We start from the raw sequence: 21,729 nt of genomic DNA, 5'->3' as shown, positions 1-21,729 counted from the left end.
TTTTCGGAATAGACCGCTGGGCCAGAATCGGACAGCAGAAATTTGCGGCGCAGTCAACCTCAGACTGACACCTGGTTTATAAAAAAAAAAAAAAAAAAGAAATAGTTACTGATAAAACTGCTTTTCGAACTGAACTGCATGCGGATTCCTTTACCTAAGGATCTATTGATGGGCTTTTTAGTTCGTTCGAGAGGTAAACTTCGATTTGTCCTTGACACCCGTTTCTAGAAATCTCCTTCACTTCGTTCTCAGCAAAGTAAGACAACCCCCTTCCTTGGCTGCGCATTAGTTTCGGTAAGAATTCCCAGGAAACGCTTGACTCTGTAAGCTGTGTTGGCTGCACCAATCTGCTCCTCTAGGTCCACGTTGATTTTCTCCACATTAATCTCCTCATTGTCGCCCATGCATTGCTTGACGGGAATAGTTTTGCCATCCACGATCATTTGTTTGGTTAACCTGCACGATAGACCGGGTTGGCAGTTGCAATCAAGACCCTGTGAAAGAGAAAATAAACCAATGAAAGCGCATTAGAGCGAGTGTCGCAAGACCGATTCGTAATAAAATCCACGGCGGCCAATCGCGACACGGGAAAAATCCCAATGAGAATTCATATTAAATTCTTGTTAGCGGTCTGAAGCGCGAGAAAACACAGATGACCAAATTTCAATTTTACTTTTGACTGGTTGAGGAGATGGCGTGAGTGTTTCAGACCAATTACAGAGCAATGTGACGCATAACCTATTTCACCCTGATTACAACCTTTTTTTGTTTTTGTTTTTTTTTTTTTTTTCAGGTGTAAGGGAAACATTTAAGGATACTCCGTTTTTTTTTTAATCATTCTATTTTACGAATGAAATAATTTTCCCTATCTGTACACTCACCTCATTGTTACAAGCCTCGAGCCTCTTGGGATTTTCACAGGCCTGGGAAATGATAATCGCACGAACAAATTTGAATAAAGATGTAAAATATCCATATCGACGTCAATCCTACACTATTGAGATATTGACAAATTAAGATATAACATTTTACCCTCTATTTAAGTATTTTGCTCTTTTAAACAGTAAGTGATAGAACTGAATGTTATACAATCCACAGGGTTTCTTTTGTCATTAAAAAAAATCATCATTTTTGAGATCATTCCGTTTTGCGTATTACTTCTTATTTCTAAGTCGCATGCATTTTGCTGACTTTTTCTAAGGTTCTGTGATTTCTAAAATTTAAGCTAGTTTTAATTTTTAAAAGTCTTTTTGCACTATTCGCGCATTTGATCATATTGACAGTTTGTGCGCTGTAAGTAGTAAAATTATTTTTACTATTATTATTCGTAACTGAGCTGTACCATTATAAAATGTGAGAGGGAGGGATGTTTGCGTTTGTTAATATTGCAGATATTTTTAGGGAAGAAAAAGAATAATGTTATGAGCTCAGTTTAAACTATTCTACAAACGAAATACATAAGGGATCACCAAGAGACCAACAGCAAAAGCAAGTGCGAGACAGACACTGAAAACAACAAAGATCTTAATGACTTCTGACTAGAAGACTGACCAACTTACAACTTGATCTTGTTAAGAAGAAGAGATAGAGCATATATTTTTAGAGCAGAAAAGGAAGAATTTCATGAACTCAGTTTAAACTATTCTACAAACGAAATACATAAGGGATCACCAAGAGACCCACAGCAGAAGCAAGTGCGAGACAGACACTGAAAACGACAAAGATCTTAATGACTTCTGACTTGAAGACTGACCAACGCACAACTTGAACTTGTTAAGAAATGCGAAATTGGAAATATTGCAATATTCGAAATTGGAAGAGATAAGCTCTGAACTGCTGTATTTATAGCTTCCTGTTACAAGGTTGCGAATGAAAACTACAAAGTTAATTGTGCAAGTGTTTCTAAATACGAACTCGAACCACTGACCTCTGCGATACTAGTGCAGCGCTCTACCATCTCTATCATCTACGGGTTTATATCGAATTAATTTGATGGCCTGCTCCCAGTTGGCTTGTTAGCTCAATTGGTAGAGCGCTGCACTAGTATCGCAGAGGTCAGTGGTTCGAGTCCCGTACAGGCCTGAAATTTTTTCAGGTCTGATTTACACTATGATTTACACTATTGCTCAAATAGTGCTTTACTGCGAAGGATCGTTCTCATATACGTCTCATAACCGCAGTTCACACATATGTTTCATATGTTTGTTGTTGTTTGATTTATCATCTACGGGTTTATATCGAATTAATTTGATGGCCTGCTCCCAGTTGGCTTGTTAGCTCAATTGGTAGAGCGCTGCACTAGTATCGCAGAGGTCAGTGGTTCGAGTCCCGTACAGGCCTGAAATTTTTTCAGGTCTGATTTACACTATTGCTCAAATAGTGCTTTACTGCGAAGGATCGTTCTCATATACGTCTCATAACCGCAGTTCACACATATGTTTCATATGTTTAATATCTGGTGTTCTTTTACTATCCCTCTGACTTGTAAGTATCAGATTTTAGTGACATCTTTAAAATGAATTCAAAGCATGTTGTACTTTGCCGCCTGCTTGCTATCCTCATAAATTACATAATTAGCCATCTCTCCACAACTGTTACAGTAATCATGACTGTCCCCAAGGGGACTGGTAATGAAAGGTTTCCTTTATTGTTATGACCCTAATGCTTTAACCAGCGTGACGCTGTAGGGAGACATTAGATACCAAGAACTCCGAGCTATCTGAAGGTTGAAAAATTTCGATTCGTCTCAGCGAACAACTCGACGGAAAAATAATTAGTGAGTACCAGCCGCTGTTCGGGAAATGAACCCACGCTCTTATTCAGATCCCAGTAACTGGCGGAAATCGAACCTGCATGTGGAGTTAAGGATCAGAGCTGACGGTAGGAGAGACTACTTCGCTGTTTGAAAGAGTGCCTTCAGTGTCTTTACCAAGGTGACTGGAAAAATATGGATATGTTTTGCTTTTATAGATTTGATGACATTTGAAGCTGGCCTTTTTTTTAAATCCAGCCAGTTCCCCTTACCCCAGCGAATAAGAGGTAACTCGTGGGTCCTACCCTTGTAATGTAATGTTCTGTTCGAAATAAATGTGCAAGAAAAGATTATGAAGACAAGGAAGGGGTGTAGTGTGGGAGGGATTTGACCGCCGCTGAACAAAATGTTACCTTTTCTGTTGGTAGTTTTTTTCTTTCCGAAACCCTTTTTACAATAATATTTCAATGCTAACCAGAAGGGTGATGCTCGAGGGACAAAGACTGCATTTTCTTTAAAACTTTCCGGGTGTAAAATGCAGTAAATATATAGAAAGAAGTAAGAAGAATCGATATCAAGATCTTTGGAGTAAAAGTGATGATGAAATGGACTAGAACTACATTATGTACGAAGCAAATACAAAGTAACTCCTTTGTTACTGCATTTCATAATTTAATACAATGTCTGCTTTAGGTTTTTGCAATAGTACATTACTTCTAAAGTGGAATGTGGAATAACGATTTACAATGCATTTAAAAAAGACATATGTACAACTTGTAGCAAGTCAAAAACTTCAAAGGTAAAATATCTCTACATTATTGGTAACACCAAAATTGAAACCTGGTATTTAGCTAGTGCCTGAAGCTGTTCGGAAAATCATAAAATTGTTGTTCGTCTCTGTGAAAATGACTCGATAATAAGCCACACGAAGTTTCACGTTGATTTTTTTGCAAAACGTTGCTGAATAATCCCAACGGAGACCATGTAAAATTAGTTAGAATGTTTTGTCTTCATAATGTCTTCCGTATGGCCGTAACATTAGCTACTCAATATCCACAGAAAATCTGTCATCTAATTTTCATCAGTATGAATCCCCAAAACTGAATATAATGAAAGACCAAAAAGAGTTTTTAACTGTACATACGTATTATTGATCGCTTTGGTTGCAATTAAAGTCGTTTATTTTTTAATTGCCTCGCAGCAGGTTATTTAATACTTCCAGCCACTGCTTAACCTTTAATTTGTGGTTTCCCTCTGTTAGTTCAATCTGCCATCGGTCGATGCCACCCGCCGGGGATCTAGTCATGTCTTGTCTGCACACAAATTCATTCTGTAATGACCTAAAAGAAAAATGAAAAAACTACGAGATATAGAGGCATTTTCAAATTTGAGGTATTTCTTGAGTTCCTACGTTTATATGGCAAATTGTCGGACAGGCTGAGCAACCTGCCAAGAGAGGTTGCCCCCGCCCCTCATCATGTAAACGTGATTAACATAAAATAAGAGATTATCTGGACGGGCAGGTCCCACTTTCCTGGGGTCCCTTACCTCCATGTAAACAGGCCCCAACAAAATGAACCTAGGTCCCGTGCTTCATTGAACGCAGTGACTCAACTCAAAACATAAGTCCTTCGTTTTTTTGGTCTCTTTGCATTATACGCCTTCTGTCTCGGCTGTTCGATCAAAGTGAAGTTTAAAAAGATAAAACTGAATTTGACCTCAGAGTAACTGAAAAAATGTACAAAACCTAATTCAAGAGTTGTCAATGTAAGGATAAAGTAATAATTAACATCTCACTTTTTCTTGATTAAACTTAATTAAAAGTGCACTCACCTTGAGAACATCTACATCTCGGTCAATTCCAGTTTCACGTCATCTCCAATAAGGACAAAAGGCGCCCAGTAATACGCTTTTCTAAACATTTCAGTTTCTCTTAGGCACTTCGTGGCTTGACTGACAGCTTCACTGGCACTCCTCCCTTCAGCCAGGGCTCCGTAAAAATATTTCATGAACATCAGAGTACCATGGTCGTCAATGGCCCACAGGGCTACCAGAACGGATCGAGCACCGGCACCCAAGAACGCTCGTGCAATGCCAACCACACCTTCGGCCATGACCTCTCCGCAGGCGCTGTGACAACAGCTCAACACAACCAGCCTCGCTCGCAGCCCAGCCTGCAAAACGTCTTCCATTCTCAGTAAATAGTCTTCCTCTTGAGCTTGACGAGTTCTCCTCTTGATATCTGGTGCCAAGAGAATTTCTCCTGTTTCTTTTTTACCATGTGCTGCAATGTGAATTAGGGAAACTGAGGACATTCGCCTTAATACCTCGTACTTTGTCGCCTCCTCTCCAATGAGAGGAGCAATGCCGATGATTTCTCCAATCATCTTCACCTCTTTCCTTGCACCCGGAAGTTGACTGAGCAATTTCTCCTGATGAATAACTTGTTTGTAACACGGATCACCCACGAGCAGGGCACCGGTTTTAACATGAAATTCTTTCGGGCAGTCAGTGATTGATTTTAAAATGGTTAAGGATGGAAGCACTCGAATCCTGAAAGATTCGCACAAATACCTTAAATTCGAATCCACCAATGCAGCGTAAGGCACCAAGCAGAGTGGACCTTCAGGAACAAATACAATCTCATCCCCTTCCACCAAATCAGCGATAGGAGTAACTATGATATCATGGAGCTTCCTCAGAGCATTTGTCATCGAGTTTCGCAAGGAGTCATCGTTCGCTCCTTTTCCATCTCGACCCGCTTCAGGTAAACTCATTTCCCATTCAACAGCAGCCCTTGCATTGACTTGTGAGAGAGTAGCCTTATTTAGAGAGGTGAGGTAGAATTCTAATTCATCCTGGTAAACAAAATTGTTCACATGCTTCATTCTCCATCCGACGACTTTCCCATTTCGAATTACCCACGAAACAATGTAAGGTCCGGTTATTGCTAGAAAAACTCCATCTGATAAAATGTTTCTTAGTGAAAGGCAATCATAGCGTTTTCCAGAGCTCAACCGAGCGTAGGCTTGTACAAAGTTATACTTTACATCCATCAAATCTACTAGAGCTTGTGCACGTCCCTCTTCGGCAGCAAGAAGAGCTTTGACATCCTCACCCTGTCTCAAAAGAACGCGCCAAATACCCTTGTATGCTGTTTGGTGAACATTTCGGAATGAAATCTTCCATGCATCGTGAGTCAGAAGAGCAGCCCGAAGCTCATTAAAAACCTCCCCACTGGAAAAAAAATAGTCCAGGGCCAACTGGAGACGTCCCTCCTTTTCATGAATGAGAGCAACATTACATTGAGTCATGGCCATTTCAAGCATTTGCCCTTCTTCTTTGGCAATTTCTAGAGCGCTTTTAGAGTACTCGATGGCTGGTTTGAACTGTCCTAGACCATGATAAGCATTGCCAAGATTTCCATAACTCCTTCCTTCTCCAGCCTTGTCTCCCACTTCTTTGGCAATTTCTAGGTCACGTTTATGGTACTCGATGGCTGTTTTGAACTGTCCTAGACCATCATAAGCATTGCCAAGACCTCCATAACTCTTTCCTTCTCCAGCCTTGTCTCCCACTTCTTTGGCAATTTCTAGGTCACGTTTATGGTACTCGATGGCTGTTTTGAACTGTCCTAGACCATCATAAGAATTGCCAAGATTTGCATAACTCTTTCCTTCTCCAGCCTTGTCTCCCACTTCTTTGGCAATTTCTAGGTGACGTTTATGGTACTCGATGGCTGTTTTGAACTGTCCTAGACCATCATAAGCATTGCCAAGATTTGCATAACTCTTTCCTTCTCCAGCCTTGTCTCCCACTTCTTTAGCAATTTCTAGGTTACGTTTATGGTACTCGATGGCTGTTTTGAACTGTCCTAGACCACCATAAGCATTGCCAAGATTTCCATAACTCTTTCCTTCTCCAGCCTTGTCTCCCACTTCTTTGGCAATTTCTAGGTCACGTTTATGGTACTCGATGGCTGTTTTGAACTGTCCTAGACCACGATAAGCATTCCCAAGATTTCCATAACTCTTTCCTTCTCCAGCCTTGTCTCCCACTTCTTTGGCAATTTCTAGGTGACGTTTATGGTACTCGATGGCTGTTTTGAACTGTCCTAGACCACGATAAGCATTGCCAAGATTTGCATAACTCCCTCCTTCTCCAGCCTTGTCTCCCACTTCTTTGGCAATTTCTAGGTGACGTTTATGGTACTCGATGGCTGTTTTGAACTGTCCTAGACCATGATAAGCATTGCCAAGATTTGCATAACTCCCTCCTTCTCCAGCCTTGTCTCCCACTTCTTTGGCAATTTCTAGGTGACGTTTATGGTACTCGATGGCTGTTTTGAACTGTCCTAGACCATGATAAGCATTGCCAAGATTTGCATAACTCCCTCCTTCTCCAGCCTTGTCTCCCACTTCTTTGGCAATTTCTAGGTCACGTTTATGATACTCGATGGCTGTTTTGAACTGTCCTAGACTACGATAAGCATTCCCAAGATTTCCATAACTCTTTCCTTCTCCAGCCTTGTCTCCCACTTCTTTGGCAACTTCTAGGTCACGTTTATGGTACTCGATGGCTGTTTTGAACTGTCCTAGACCACGATAAGCATTGCCAAGATTTCCATAACTCCTTCCTTCTCCAGCCTTGTCTCCCACTTCTTTGGCAATTTCTAGGTCACGTTTATGGTACTCGATGGCTGTTTTGAACTGACCTAGACAATCATAAACAATGCCAAGACCTCCATAACTCTTTCCTTCTCCAGCCTTGTCTCCCACTTCTTTGGCAATTTCTAGGTCACGTTTATGGTACTCGATGGCTGTTTTGAACTGTCCTAGACCATCATAAGCATTGCCAAGATTTCCATAACTCCTTCCTTCTCCAGCCTTGTCTCCCACTTCTTTGGCAATTTCTAGGTGACGTTTATGGTACTCGATGGCTGTTTTGAACTGTCCTAGACCATGATAAGCATTGCCAAGACCTCCATAACTCTTTCCTTCTCCAGCCTTGTCTCCCACTTCTTTGGCAATTTCTAGGTCACGTTTATGGTACTCGATGGCTGTTTTGAACTGTCCTAGACCATCATAAGAATTGCCAAGATTTGCATAACTCTTTCCTTCTCCAGCCTTGTCTCCCACTTCTTTGGCAATTTCTAGGTGACGTTTATGGTACTCGATGGCTGTTTTGAACTGTCCTAGACCATCATAAGCATCGCCAAGATTTGCATAACTCTTTCCTTCTCCAGCCTTGTCTCCCACTTCTTTGGCAATTTCTAGGTTACGTTTATGGTACTCGATGGCTGTTTTGAACTGTCCTAGACCACCATAAGCATTGCCAAGATTTCCATAACTCTTTCCTTCTCCAGCCTTGTCTCCCACTTCTTTGGCAATTTCTAGGTCACGTTTATGGTACTCGATGGCTGTTTTGAACTGTCCTAGACCACGATAAGCATTCCCAAGATTTCCATAACTCTTTCCTTCTCCAGCCTTGTCTCCCACTTCTTTGGCAATTTCTAGGTGACGTTTATGGTACTCGATGGCTGTTTTGAACTGTCCTAGACCACGATAAGCATTGCCAAGATTTGCATAACTCCCTCCTTCTCCAGCCTTGTCTCCCACTTCTTTGGCAATTTCTAGGTGACGTTTATGGTACTCGATGGCTGTTTTGAACTGTCCTAGACCATGATAAGCATTGCCAAGATTTGCATAACTCCCTCCTTCTCCAGCCTTGTCTCCCACTTCTTTGGCAATTTCTAGGTGACGTTTATGGTACTCGATGGCTGTTTTGAACTGTCCTAGACCATCATAAGCATTGCCAAGATTTGCATAACTCCCTCCCTCTCCAGCCTTGTCTCCCACTTCTTTGGCAATTTCTAGGTGACGTTTATGGTACTCGATGGCTGTTTTGAACTGTCCTAGACTACGATAAGCATTCCCAAGATTTCCATAACTCTTTCCTTCTCCAGCCTTGTCTCCCACTTCTTTGGCAATTTCTAGGTTACGTTTATGGTACTCGATGGCTGTTTTGAACTGTCCTAGACCACGATAAGCATTGCCAAGATTTGCATAACTCCTTCCTTCTCCAGCCTTGTCTCCCACTTCTTTGGCAATTTCTAGGTGACGTTTATGGTACTCGATGGCTGTTTTGAACTGACCTAGACAATCATAAACAATGCCAAGATTTGCAGAAATGTATCCCTCTGCAGCCTTGGCTCCTACTTGTTTGGCAATTTCTAGGTGATATTTATGGTACTCGATGGCTGTTTTGAACTGTCCTAGACCATCATAAGCATTGCCAAGATTTTCATAGCTTCTTCCTTCCCTGGCATTGTCTTTCACTTGTCTGGCCATACGTTCTACTTTCTTGTTTAAGTCTTCCTAAGGGTTTGGAAATGTGTCGCAAACTTTTATTATACTATTATTCGAACACTTAGTTTTAGGTCCGAATGAAGGTCTTGCATTAAAGGCCAGAGACAACTAGTTTCCTTGTTAGACCTTCGTGATAGGTCTATGAGATACACTAGTACAAAGGTTTTATGAATCCTCGTTCGATGTGGATTTTCGAATGACATGTCGTCTTTGTGAAAGTGACTAAGCGCTAAAAAATGAGGTGATGGAGGGGCAGGCTTATGTCTAAGCCATTGAAATATGCCAATTGATAATAATTAGAACGTAAGTATTTTTTACAAGACTTCGGCCTGAAGGCTAATCACTTTTTGATGTTCTGGGTGGGAGTAATGTCATCTTAAACAGCTTGAAGATAAGTTTTGTCTATAGAAGCGACTAAGAAAAACGGAAATTATTTCAGTGTGGATGTCTGACGAAACAGAGAAATTATTTATCACTGAGATTGAATGTGACTTCGGAAAGATCGACAAGTGTTAGGTGCTAGACAGCTTCTGAATTGTTCCTCTCTGTCCCCTCATTTTCCACTATGTGCACCAATACTCTTCCAGTAAGGCGGCAAACAATCTTAGCTTATAATAGAATTATAATACGACTGAAAACTGGTTCTTAAGTGCGTGGTTCGCCGTTCATTTCAAATACTAGAAGTTTTAAGTTACGTGAAAAATACACACTGACGATTTAAATGGATAGAAATAGTTGACGTATGAAATAATTTCTGACTAAAAATAACTGTAACAGCTATTTAAACCATCATAATTCCATATTGAGTAGTAAAAAGTGCCTAAAAAGTTTTTCAGATCGACAAAAAGGACCAAAAAGTTTTTAAAATTTGATTTTTGTTTTCAAAATGGTGACAGCTTTGCCGGCAAAAACAGAACCGACGAGATCGAATCTATCTTGCTCTAGGTGTGACTCAAATCTCCCCTACGACCTGAAAGCTTTATGACTTTGCGAATACAATCCGAGAGTTATCGGAATCATCATCAAACAGTTAGTTGAACCTTGTTTATAAAACATATTAACTATTAACAGTAATGTGCGCTCGTCCGAGGCTCTCCTAAGGTGAGCAGACTCGGTTGCCAGCTTGCTTCTGTCATAGAAATTGAATTCATAGGAATGTGACATTTAGAACTAAAAAAGGATGAACGAGTTACCGAAACGTCATTCAAAATTATTATCGCTCATTTTTACTCTTAATGGCTTGTCCAAAGCCCTCGGTACACCTTGAGTTGGCAGAGAAAAATAGTACAAGGTTCCTAGGGCATACTTAGCCGCTAATATTTTGCACCTAATAGACGAGGGATCAATCGCCATCCAATACTGGCTACTACATGTCCGTGTGATCGTAACGACACAGCGATGTAATTGGTTGGTTTACGTTACCAGATCTGGATTAAAAGATGTGAACTCGAGATGCTCGTTTTAACCTCTTTAAATTTTTTTGCCGCCTAACATAATTTCAAGAGAAAAATCGAGTTTCCAGATGGGATTTGAAACCACGACCCTCTGTGATCTAGTTGGATGCTCTAATCACTGAGCTACAAGAGACTCAATGGTGAGCAAGGGTCTATTAGTGGGTATTGACTAGAACCGCATCACGCGGCTACACAGCCAAACCTCAGCTAGCGCATAGAAGCCCACTAACAGCATCACGCTGTCACATTAGAGCATCAAATGCATTAAAGCATCACATGCAGCCGACCAGCCCTCAAAGTGAGCATGTAAAGATGAAATAAACAGTTTTTAATATAGGAGGAAAATCGAGTTTCCAGATGGGATTTGAACCCACGGGATTTAAATACCCAATTGAATACCCAATACCCACGGGATGGGATTTGAATATCCAATTAGTGGGTATTGAAGTCAATACCCACAAATTGACCCTTGCTCACCATAGAGTCTCTTGTAGCTCAGTGGTTAGAGCATCCGACAAGATCACGGAGGGTCGTGGGTTCCAATCCCATCTGGAAACTCGATTTTTCTGTTATATCAAAAATTGTTTATCTCATCTTAACATAATTTCATTTAAAGAAACAGTTATGAAGGGATTCTCAAGTTTACCTTTTCTTGCTGTGGCTTTATCTCTCCGGATGCGATTGTCTCCCCAACACACTTGTTTAGTAGATGACGCAATCTTTCCTTATTATCGCCTATCTTCGTATCGTTAAGTCAAATGAAACTGCTGGGAGGAAGGGTGGAAGGCTCAAGGTTTGTTTAATTCAGTGTTTTGGTGAATGCCATGTATAAACTGCAAGACGTCTTTATGTTCTAACTGCAAAGTGCCTTTTTGGCTGTTGAAAACTCGCTGAAACCACGTCGCAACAAAGATTTGAATGACCTTTAAGACAAAATTGTCGATAATAACTGTACTTACTTTGCAGTTCACATAGTCATTTATTCCTTGTGCAATTCGTTTAAGTGGTCCACTTTTCAGCTTTTCTTATTGTTCGCTTTGCCACTTTGTCTGCCTCTTAAATGTCATTTTATACTCATTAACATAAATTTGAACAGGGGATAAATTGTGTCGAGTCACTTCGAGAGAAATCTTCGCAAAGGAGCAGGGATTACTAACAAATGCTTTCCAAATATCACTCAGTATAAAACAATGTACGGATATCGTACCCTTTTGACCAAGAAAGGAGAAGCGTTTTGCCCCAAATGCACTCATTGGAAAAGTCTGATCGCTAAGTTCTGATTTAAGATAAATTGACAGTTTGTGACATGTAGAGAGGCAAGGAATTATTGTTTAAATGCTTGAGTAGAAATGGAATGATTGATCTCCTAAGATGATAACTTGCCAAGGCAAGGAGAATTACATCTTAGCGAAAATTGACACAACAGGAACGTTTTTAATACGCTCAAAAAGGCTGAAGAACTATATATATGTATGTTTGTTGTTATATATAACAACAAACATATTTCATATGTTTGTTGTTATATATAAGTATTTCGTGATGTTTTGACGGGATAAAAGAAAAGGGCATCTAAGAATTACAAGAGGTTTCAAAGTTTGTTTGTTATAAAAGGAAGTAAGGGGCCACCAGTTTGATGCAAATGGCATACACTTTAAGAATTATGGAACGAGCTCTGGGGGACAACGGGTGGATTAGGGCTTTAATCGTCACACAGACGAACAGATGACGAAAAGATAGAACTGTGACAGCAATAGAGAAACAGCGTATGAGTGCTGATTAAGATGGAATTAGAACTGGCAGTTTCAGAGGGGAAGGACAACGGCTGGGAAGCTTTTTATTTTAATTGACGTTCCTGAATCATAGTTAGAGATGGAGAAAAGCTGTGAAAACACAAGAACTATAGGGAGAATGGCAGGCAGATTAAAATATTTTAACCTCAACTGGGGCCAGCATCAAAGCGTGTTCGCAATCCAAAGAGAACCTTTAATTTAGATGGAAAATGAAATGTGCATTACACGAATGTGGAAAGAGTAAGACATTAAGATCCACCACTTGTCAGTGCTGGGTGACGAGGTTACATGTGACTAAGACATATTTGAGCAGGGAAGACGCGATACTCTCCTCGCGGCCTGTTCGCCATTTGAGCGCTTTGTTTTGTATGTCTGCAAAAAACCTCAAAAACTTGGGCCTGTTTCTGAGACTGTTGACAAATTGGTATCTATTGTTCATGCCAGGACAATGGATAATGTATCGTTTTTCCTGTGCAAAGCGGGTGTGCAAGATGTCGATAGCTGAGGAAAAACGTGAAACGGCGCAAGATAAAGCTCGGGTATTGCTTTTAGCTGGATAATCCGTTATCCTTGAGGCCCTGGCGATGAGGAGAGTTTGATTAGTCTCTTAGGCATTATAGCAGTAGATATACAGTCAATAAATACCTCCAACTCGTAGTCAGAGCTTAGCGACAGGTGGTGTTTCTGGTTGATAGGGTTAACATATTTTGCTGAAGGAAAAGGCAATCTTCAAATTACCGCCATACATCGTCGAGAAACTATCAGTAGTTCTACCGTACATGCAGAAAGCCATGAGGATGTTTATAGCAGAGGACCATGATCATACGAAAGCTAATAAAAGAACCGTCGGGGTATCGGTATTAACACTGAGCTTTATTGGAGCAAGGAAGGGTAAGAGCGAGGAGAGCAGGTGGATTTACGAGCCAAAGCCTAGGCGAGTCTTAGCGGTGGAATATCCAGATGGAAGAAGAGGCTGTTGTTTGGGCCTTTGACATCTGAAGTAGTTTCCTAGCGGGACTAACAACATACGAGCTTATCCCTTATTGCAAAGCTGTGAAAGAGGTCTTTGGACCCAAATGTAAACTATCGGTCATAATGGAAAGGTTGGTGTTACGTTTGATGCACTTCAAGGCATGATTCTTGTAGGACCGAAATGATTAGATCATTACAATTGGCTCAAATTGGCTCTTTAACTTTTAAACACCAAGTCTTCCACGTGTCGACAATACTACCGTGTGACATGAGTTCGGCTACTCCCTATACGTCCCCGAAAATTGAACGAGCAGGAAATCTATAATTGCAAGAGAAATTGTAGCCTTCGATAAATGAAAAGTGAGGCTTGTAAAAATATCAGTGCTCAAAAGAAATGAGTGCACGCTAAGCCCAGCCATACTTTTGGCAATCAGACCTAACCTCTGACACAGAGGTCGATACCGCATGCCTCTTCACGTGCTAGCCCTGTAAAGCTGTCTTGTGACAGGAGGATTTCAACAAAGAAGCCAGAATCCGAATGAGGTGACGAAGACCACGATGAAAGCGATCAGGAAATACAGACAGACCATAATTCAATAGATTAGTAAGTTGAACAGCCTCTCAGTTAGCTCAATGGATAGAGCACTGGACTGTTGTGCGGGAGGTCGAGGGTTCGAGCCCCGGCCGGACCAACACTCAGGGTCTTAAAATAATTGAGAAGAATTTGCTACCTTTCTATAACATCAAGAAATGGTTAGATATTCTAGTCTTCTCGGATAGGGACGAATAAATGGAGGTCCCGTCTCCTGCAGGGTTGGGGTAGGAGACGTTAATTTCCCACACAAGAGATTACTGTGTGATGGATGTCCTCCCCTGGGGTGGGATGGGTGGGATATCGGGCGCACTTAATTTGGAGCCTCGCTCTGTTGTGCGACCCTCACCCTACTCTGGTGAAAGTGATTAAATAAACAGCAACAACGAAGTGCAGAGTTACAATAAGAACATCTGCAGAGTCGAGATTGGCAACATTGGAAAAAAGTGCTTAATGGACCAGAGCGAGACAGAACGAACAAAGCGCTCAAGTCATGACCCTGCGTAACCAAAATTTTCCTTCAAGTGCAATTGCATTTTTATAGAGTTTGTATATCGATTAACCTTTAAAACAGCTGGATTTAGACATTTTAGTTTTAACTGATTTTGTTAATTATTCAGCAACATAGTTTTAGCCTCAAAACGAAGGCAGATGTAGTGACCATAAATGATGAATAGTATGCTCGTCGTCTCTTTCCGAGACCTAACGAGTTAAGAAGGTAAATAGAATAATATAGAAAAGGTGGTTTCGCTTCAAGTGACCGTTTAATACAGGTGGAAGACAATGCAAAAAAGGCCCTTGAGACTCATTGAAAGGTGACCACAACCTCTTAGTAAAAGTGAAATTAAAGTAATCAAGGAGAAACAAATTCAGTACTTTGACAACTGTCCGACTAATACAGGGTGATCGCTTAATACAGGTCTGACTGTTGTTTGAAGCACTTTTTACATCTTTTATACGAATGAATTTCTCAAAGGATATAGCTAGTCCTTTCTGACACCAGATCTTTGCTTCATCATACAACTTAAGCTGTACACAAGCCTCAGCTCCTATAAAAATAACGTTTGGTGGGAAATAGTTAAGTGCCTTTATTGAGAAGAAAAAGGTTGGCATTTTCAATACAAAAAAGATGTTTTCAAGTGTGTGACCACGTAGATATGAGCCGAGACATTTTGTGTCAACGTAGCCAGAGCCTTTCTACTGAATGGCGGCTAAAGCAAAACTTACCTTTCTTAAGGGCCTTGGTGAAAGTTGGCTCCAATTGAACGGCAACCGAGGCATCATCCAGGCTGTTTTCAAAGTTTCCTAAGAGAGGGATATCATACGATAGTAAAAAGAGTATCCGATTCGCCTTTAAACTGGCCTGTTCACTACTATTTCGAGTTTTTTTCGCGGCTGAGTGATAAGAAAAGCAGCTCGATCATTTCACCTACGATAATGAGATAAGAAGGGGGACTGGAGAGGAGGAAGAGGAGAATACACACGGGAATTGACGGTGTTAATGGGATTGGCTTATTTTTTACCCCCTTATTTTTAACAATAGGACCTACAAATTGAGCTTTCCTAACCTCCAAACGTTGAACAAGAGTCGTGAGTGATATAAGGCTCTCTTCGGGGCTTTTAGTCCAACAAAAGTTGCAAGATACGGATTATTTGTCTTAAGTAGTCATTATATTACTGGATATTCTTGAACTTGTCTGGAGTCATTGACAAACGTTCAGAAAAATTAGCCTAAAATGGGACCGCATAACCCTTTTCGAAGATGAACTTTTAAAGTAAACTACAAATATTTTAACATTCAAATTCCATACCTAAATGGAAATGTGCTGCTGCCCTGTTACTGTAGAGTTTGGCTGTCAGCCGATTATCTTTGCAGTTAAGTTGAAGTCCCTCGGTGTAGAGTTGTATTGCACCATGATAATGTCCCTGCATGTATTCTTTGTTACCTTGCTGAAGACAGTCCTTTCCTATCACTAAAAACGCAGGGAAACGGAAACGTTACTCGATATGACCACTAACTTGCAACACCTAGGATACCGAGTAAAGTAATGCTCATGTCCAAAACTATACAAGTCCATTTACTGAGTGCTCATTCCTCACATTTTTCCAAATGAAACATGGGTTTTACGATTTTGAGAACATTTTGAGCAAGTGGATCAAGAAAATGTGATCCACAATGACAACAACGATAAAACAGCCTCAACAAGAAAACCAAAGACTTAACAACAGCTTATGGCAAGAAAGTAAATCACTGGTTTAAATAGTGGGGAAACACAAACAACAAAGGCGCGATAGGTTAGATTTATTTGACATTTGATTGGCAAATCCGTGACGACATTTTGAAAACAATCGTTAAATAAACTCAAACAAAACAAGAGAGGTTTTGGAATTATATTTTCCATTAATGTACGTTGCCGTTCACAGCATTCCATAATTTGAACTATAACATAACCAAAGTAAAGCGCGCGTTCTGATTGGCCAATTTCGTGTCTACCATTTGCCCATGGATATTCATTGCTGCAATGAAGAAATGCAATGACTGTTTTCCGCACGCTTGTTTTTTCTGGTCACGTAATATTTGTTACATAAATAGGAACTTTTTTGCTACAATGTATCGTTGTCATGCTATAAAACAAATGCTCAACACCACAGCGTACGCTACTGAGTTGTGTATGCGATGAGAAGGTTTACTAAGCACTCAAGAAACCAGAGTCCCTCTCGGCTATCGCCCCGCGCGACCCTTACGCTTCTGTGGTACCTAAACACCTCCCACGTGCATCCATTACTCAAAATTAAACGCTGTGGTGTTAACCATTCAATAATTTTCAAGATGAACGGTTCACTTTTTCAATTTACAATTTTTAAAGGTTACCTATTTGTTTCTTTAGGGTACAGAAACCACCTTTTTTTCCCTACGACGGTAGTAATAAGAGTTCCTCCCAAAAATATTAACATTTCACTTCGTTTTATTTGACAAAATTGAAAATTTTTGTACCAAATCAGTTCGAACTCTTAATCCACTTTTTGCAACGTTCCCACGTTTTCTCACAGCGATGACTTACTGATAAGAAAGATTATAACATTGACAAGTTTGTTAAAGACCATAGTTACGGAAATTCGTGGCCGTAAAATAACAAGGTGGTAACAAGATTGAAATAATTTCAGCCTTGCATGACAGACGCTTTAGTATGTAACATCTACACTAGTATCAGATTGCCTCCCGTCTTCAACGTCTTCGTCAAAGAATGTTTGATCTACCGGTATAAATGATTGAATTGTCCTCTTTCAAGTCCACAGTGAAGCTCAGTTTTACCCTAGAACTTTCTCAAAACTTGAATGTGTCCGAAAATGCCAAGAAAAACAGACGCCTCCGCTAGCTTACGGAATGTGGTGTTGTAAACAATTTCACCATGCGGAATGGATAAGAATTTGAAACGACAGCAGGGATAAAAACCAGTCTGTCGTCGTTAACTATGCAAGGGTAGCTTATTGTATTGATTTGCTGATCAAACACGGTACTTACTGTAAAAGGGTGCTTGGAATTTCTGTGTTAACCACAGGGACCTAATTAAACTATGTCGTGACGTAACTGCCGATGTTGCGATTTTCTCAAAGTTCAGCCTGGTTTTTTCGTGCGAAAATAGAAACCCCTAGACTAATTTTTACTTCCTCGAGAACAACACTATTTTCACTTATCATGAGCTTAACCTGAACCGATTCTGAGTTACACTGCATGTAGAAAGTGATAATTGAAAATTTGCTATGAAATGCGATATTTGGATTTTGAAATATTGGTAATTTTCAAAAGTGTTCCGTGAGCTCCATATTAAATAAAATGGTCCCGTTTTTGACTAAAACCATGCCTGTATCCTTACTATACAAATTTATAAAATTAATATGAGCCTGCTTTCTTTAGCACTTTTCATAAAAAAAGCTCATTTGCCTCTACTCGGGGCACTGATTTCCGCCATTTTACGGCTACCGACGCTCGTTTCAGTTTTCGTGAATTTTCTAGGATAAAGATGCAAGTCCACTGGGTCAATTCACAAAGTCGCTCGTAAATGGCCACTAGTGGGCAAAATGTTAAAACAGCTACTAGTGGCCAAAAAGACAAAGCGGTACCTTGTGGCTAAAATGGCGAAAGAGTCACTTGTGGTCAAAATTGCAAAACGGCCGCTTGTCGGCAAGATTCGGAAACGGCCACTTTTGGCCAAAATGGCAAAACAGCCGCCAGTGGCCAAAATCATCCAAAACGGCACTAGTGGCTAAAATCTCAAAACGGCCACTAATGACCAAAATCTTAAAAACATCCACAAGTGGCGAAAATGGCAAGACGGTAACTAGTGACCAAAGCTGCAAAACGGCCACTAGTGACCAAAATTGCAAAACAGCCACCAATGGCCAAAATTGCAAAACAACCATTAGAGGCCAAGAACGGAAAACGGCCACTAGTGGCCAAAATCCCAAAACGGCAAGAAGTGGCTAAGATGACGCAACGACCACTAGTGCCCGAAATGGGAAAACGGCCAATAATGACCAAGATTCCAAAACGGCCACTAGTGACCAAAATGGCAAACCGGCCCCTGGTGGCCAAATTTCGGAAACGATCACTAGTGGCTAAAATATCGAAATGGTTACTAGCGGCCAAAATTTCAAAACAGCCACTAGTGGCCAAAATTACTAAACAGCCACTAAGGGGAAAAATTGCCAAAAGGCCAATAATGGCCAAAATCCCTAAGGGGCGACTATAGTAGCCAAAATCCGAAAACGGCAACTAGCGGTTAAAACGTTATGTGATATTTTGTTAGCCTTGGCTTGCGCTTACATTGCTTTGGCTTTGGTTTAACAACACTTAAATGAAAAGCGCTTTTAAAGCAGCGGTTTAACTGTAATTGTTAATTGGATGTCTGATTTAACGTTTAGTTCAACGCATTGGTTGTCTCACTTACCAACTAAGGGGTCTTCGTCTGGATCCACATGTTGATCACCTGAATTGTCGCTCTCTGAAATCATAGCAACGATATATAAGTTATAATTTGCGCGTGATACAAGTCAACTTATTTTCGACTTAGGGACCCTTAATGAATGTGCAATTCATGGAATATACAGTTTGATTTCCATGCACGTTGTTAACCCCACTGATTGGACTGACAAGGCATCAATTTGATTGAATCGATATAACTGACCCTGTTTGTGGACAGGTTAAACTCTTCCTCATCGAGTTTGTATCAATGGCACATGCTAAAAGCTGATCACGATCAATTTCTAACCTGACGAATTGTTGACGGCAAAGTCCTCGTTTCCTTCAGCAGCGTCAACTTGTGCCTCTTTGAGAACTAAAATGAAAGGGGTGATGATAACAGCATAAACAATTATGATTTTTAACGGTCCTTTGTATCTTACTCTTTTATCTCCTGCCTTTTACCCTTCTGTTGAGAAGAATCTGCCCTAAGTAGGTAATTCAGTTTCCCAGAGTCAATCGTCTAACTTAACTCGGTTAAACATCGATCTTGCAGAGTCCCAATCAACATTTCGGCTCGGTAAACGATGTTCAGAATGCAATTGTTTGCATCACCAATTCTCATCGCTGATCTTTTAAGCCGCTCCCTGTTAGTTTGGTTCCTAAATGTTTTTTATATTGTTTTTTTTATGGAGCTCGCCTTAGTTTTGGTGCAAAAAATCTTGGTGATAAGCACCACCAATCTTTTGCAGAAGAAATTTCTTTGTATACCAGGCCGATATTTCTATTCTATACCAGGCTTACCCTCTCTCAGTTAAGACTTTAATAATTTCACTTAGTTTTCTGACTTATTTACCTTCTACAGACGTATTGCTTGAATCCAGGTTTTTGTCACCGGAAGTAGCCTTACTTTTGTCTGTTAAAGAAATGACAAAGAAAAGACCTTCACTGTCTGTTTTTTTTTCTTTTTTTGCCGCATATTGGGTGTTCTGTAATTCCCTCTTGAACTGATTCTCTTTATCGTGATAAATTAATTTTCTTTTGATCACAGGCGCGATTCTTGGATCAAACCAATGATCGCGCAATTGAAGACTGGTGTATTCGACGGTCGCGATACAGAGACTATTCGTTATGCTCATCATAGCTGACAAATGACGGTTGGAGTTGTGTCATTTTAATTAAGGTTAAAATCTGACAAAGTCTAATTTTTTCCTCACCTGAGAAACTACTGTCGACGTCAGCAACAGTCAAGTTTCCATCAGCTGCCATATTGGTCTCTTCGTCAACTGAATATAAACTAACGGTTAATTAAAACAGGCGCGATCTGGGGTGATTTTCATTTTTTCACCCCCTAATACATTCCAGGATTTTCCCCATAAAGTCACAATATTTAAGTATAAAATAGCTTAGAATACTGAAAAAAATAAAATTGCACAGCGATGGTGCAACTTTTGAGCTGTGAAGAAAATTTATCCATTATTTTAATTTATTATTTTTTTCACTCGAAAGTTCAACTTCTCTTGCAACATTTCTAAATAACCCTTGCCATTCTCAGGTCGTTTTGTACAAATTTGGTTGATTTATGTACTTCTTTTGACGATTCACGGCCCATAGTCGCTTAACCAAATAAACTCACGACACAGTGTCGGAAAAATCTTCAAATTTGTTGCAGGGCCTTAAAACCTTGGTTTGAAGGTTGGAAAACTCTACGAAAAAATTGTATGATAGAAACATTCCAAGTTATTTTGCCTTGTTTTAAGCAGAAGCTGTGCCAAGTCTCACCTAATTGTGGAGCTTTCTAGATAATTTCCCGCAGATTTAGGCTTACACACATTAGTAGTTTAGATTATCTCTTGCTTATACCTTTTGGTTTGCTTCCATCATCAATTGCGAATTCCTTCTTGGATGTAAAATAATCTTGAAATAGTAAGAAAGCCAAATTCAATTAGAACAATGAGTTGAAAATATTAGACTGTGCGGTGACGATACAATGTTTGGGCTGTGAAGAAAAAATTATTTTCTATCCCTAAGACTGACTCACTAATACTCACTCGATCCGTGTTCAATCTGTCGAAAGTCCAAATTGTCTTGCAACAGAATTTCCGAGTAACCTTACTGTTTTTAGGTCCTTTTGTACAAGAGTCGCTGAACTTATAGCTTGCGATAGAAAGTGTGAGAAAGAGCATAAAATTGTTTGATATAACAAGGCCTCAGAAGCCTGGCTCGTAGTTGGGAAACAAATTGAATTAATTCCATTTTAAGCTTTCTTGTCTTGGTTTAAACAGAAACTTTGCCGAGCGTCACTTTATTGTGGCTCACACTCATCAGTTTTCAATGACTTTTTGTACCTTTTGGTTTGCTTCCATCGTCATCTGATTCCTTCTTGGATGCAAAATGATCTAAAACAGCAAATAACACAAATTCACTTTGAGCAAAGAACACTGACAGTGTTCAGTTTGTCACTTGAGTTTGTCAGTGTGTTCGTTTCCAAAGCGCTCGTTGTACTCAGTGGTTATAAACTTAGAATACAATCATCTTCTTGGGCGTTTTTTTCCCCAACCTGATGAGAGTCCATCATCCAGATCCAGTTTTTCTTGGATTGCTGTAGCTTTATCCTTCAACGCACCTAAAAACATAGAATTGGGTTGTGCTTTGGAAATCAAATGAAATTGATGAAAGATAATAAATTGCCAAAAGACAACCACCGGACTTCGCATAAAACTTTGCATCTAATGTGCCAGATCAAGAATAATTGGGGATGTTTTCTGCTTAAGGTTTTCCTATTGTTGATGTTAATTACTGTCTTAGAGATAAAAGAGTATGGAAATAAATCTGGCCCAT

General features: G+C 40.1%; 1 protein-coding gene across 1 annotated transcript; it reads right to left on the bottom strand.

Annotated features, from left to right (window-relative positions):
* Positions 1–3,442: 3,442 nt before the first annotated feature.
* Positions 3,443–21,511, bottom strand: LOC148731788 (uncharacterized). Its single transcript, XM_088762078.1, has 10 exons — positions 21,237–21,511; positions 19,745–20,805; positions 19,199–19,264; positions 18,878–18,931; positions 15,740–15,901; positions 15,156–15,233; positions 14,896–14,977; positions 9,182–9,231; positions 4,586–8,831; positions 3,443–4,092 (listed from the first exon to the last, which is right to left on the bottom strand). Exons 2-9 carry the CDS (start codon positions 20,028–20,030, stop codon positions 4,597–4,599), a joined length of 5,013 nt encoding a protein of 1,670 aa, XP_088618204.1. The 5' UTR covers positions 20,031–20,805; positions 21,237–21,511; the 3' UTR covers positions 3,443–4,092; positions 4,586–4,596.
* Between the last annotated feature and the right edge of the window lie 218 nt (positions 21,512–21,729).

The sequence above is a fragment of the Stylophora pistillata genome, chromosome 5 (assembly GCF_964205215.1).
Source record: "Stylophora pistillata chromosome 5, jaStyPist1.2, whole genome shotgun sequence".
NCBI lineage: Eukaryota > Metazoa > Cnidaria > Anthozoa > Scleractinia > Pocilloporidae > Stylophora > Stylophora pistillata.
The sequence above is the reverse complement of the archived record's forward strand: the minus strand, read 5'-3'. Positions and strand labels throughout refer to the sequence as shown.

Excerpts from the sequence above, each read along its gene's own strand:
- LOC148731788 (XM_088762078.1), bottom strand. The coding sequence starts at position 20,030 with ATGATGAGCATAACGAATAGTCTCTGTATCGCGACCGTCGAATACACC. Across the intron at positions 19,265-19,744 it reads AAGCAATACGTCTGTAGAAG|TTCTCAAAGAGGCACAAGTT; the intron begins GTAAATAAGTCA and ends CTTTCATTTTAG. Across the intron at positions 18,932-19,198 it reads TGCCGTCAACAATTCGTCAG|AGAGCGACAATTCAGGTGAT; the intron begins GTTAGAAATTGA and ends CTATGATTTCAG.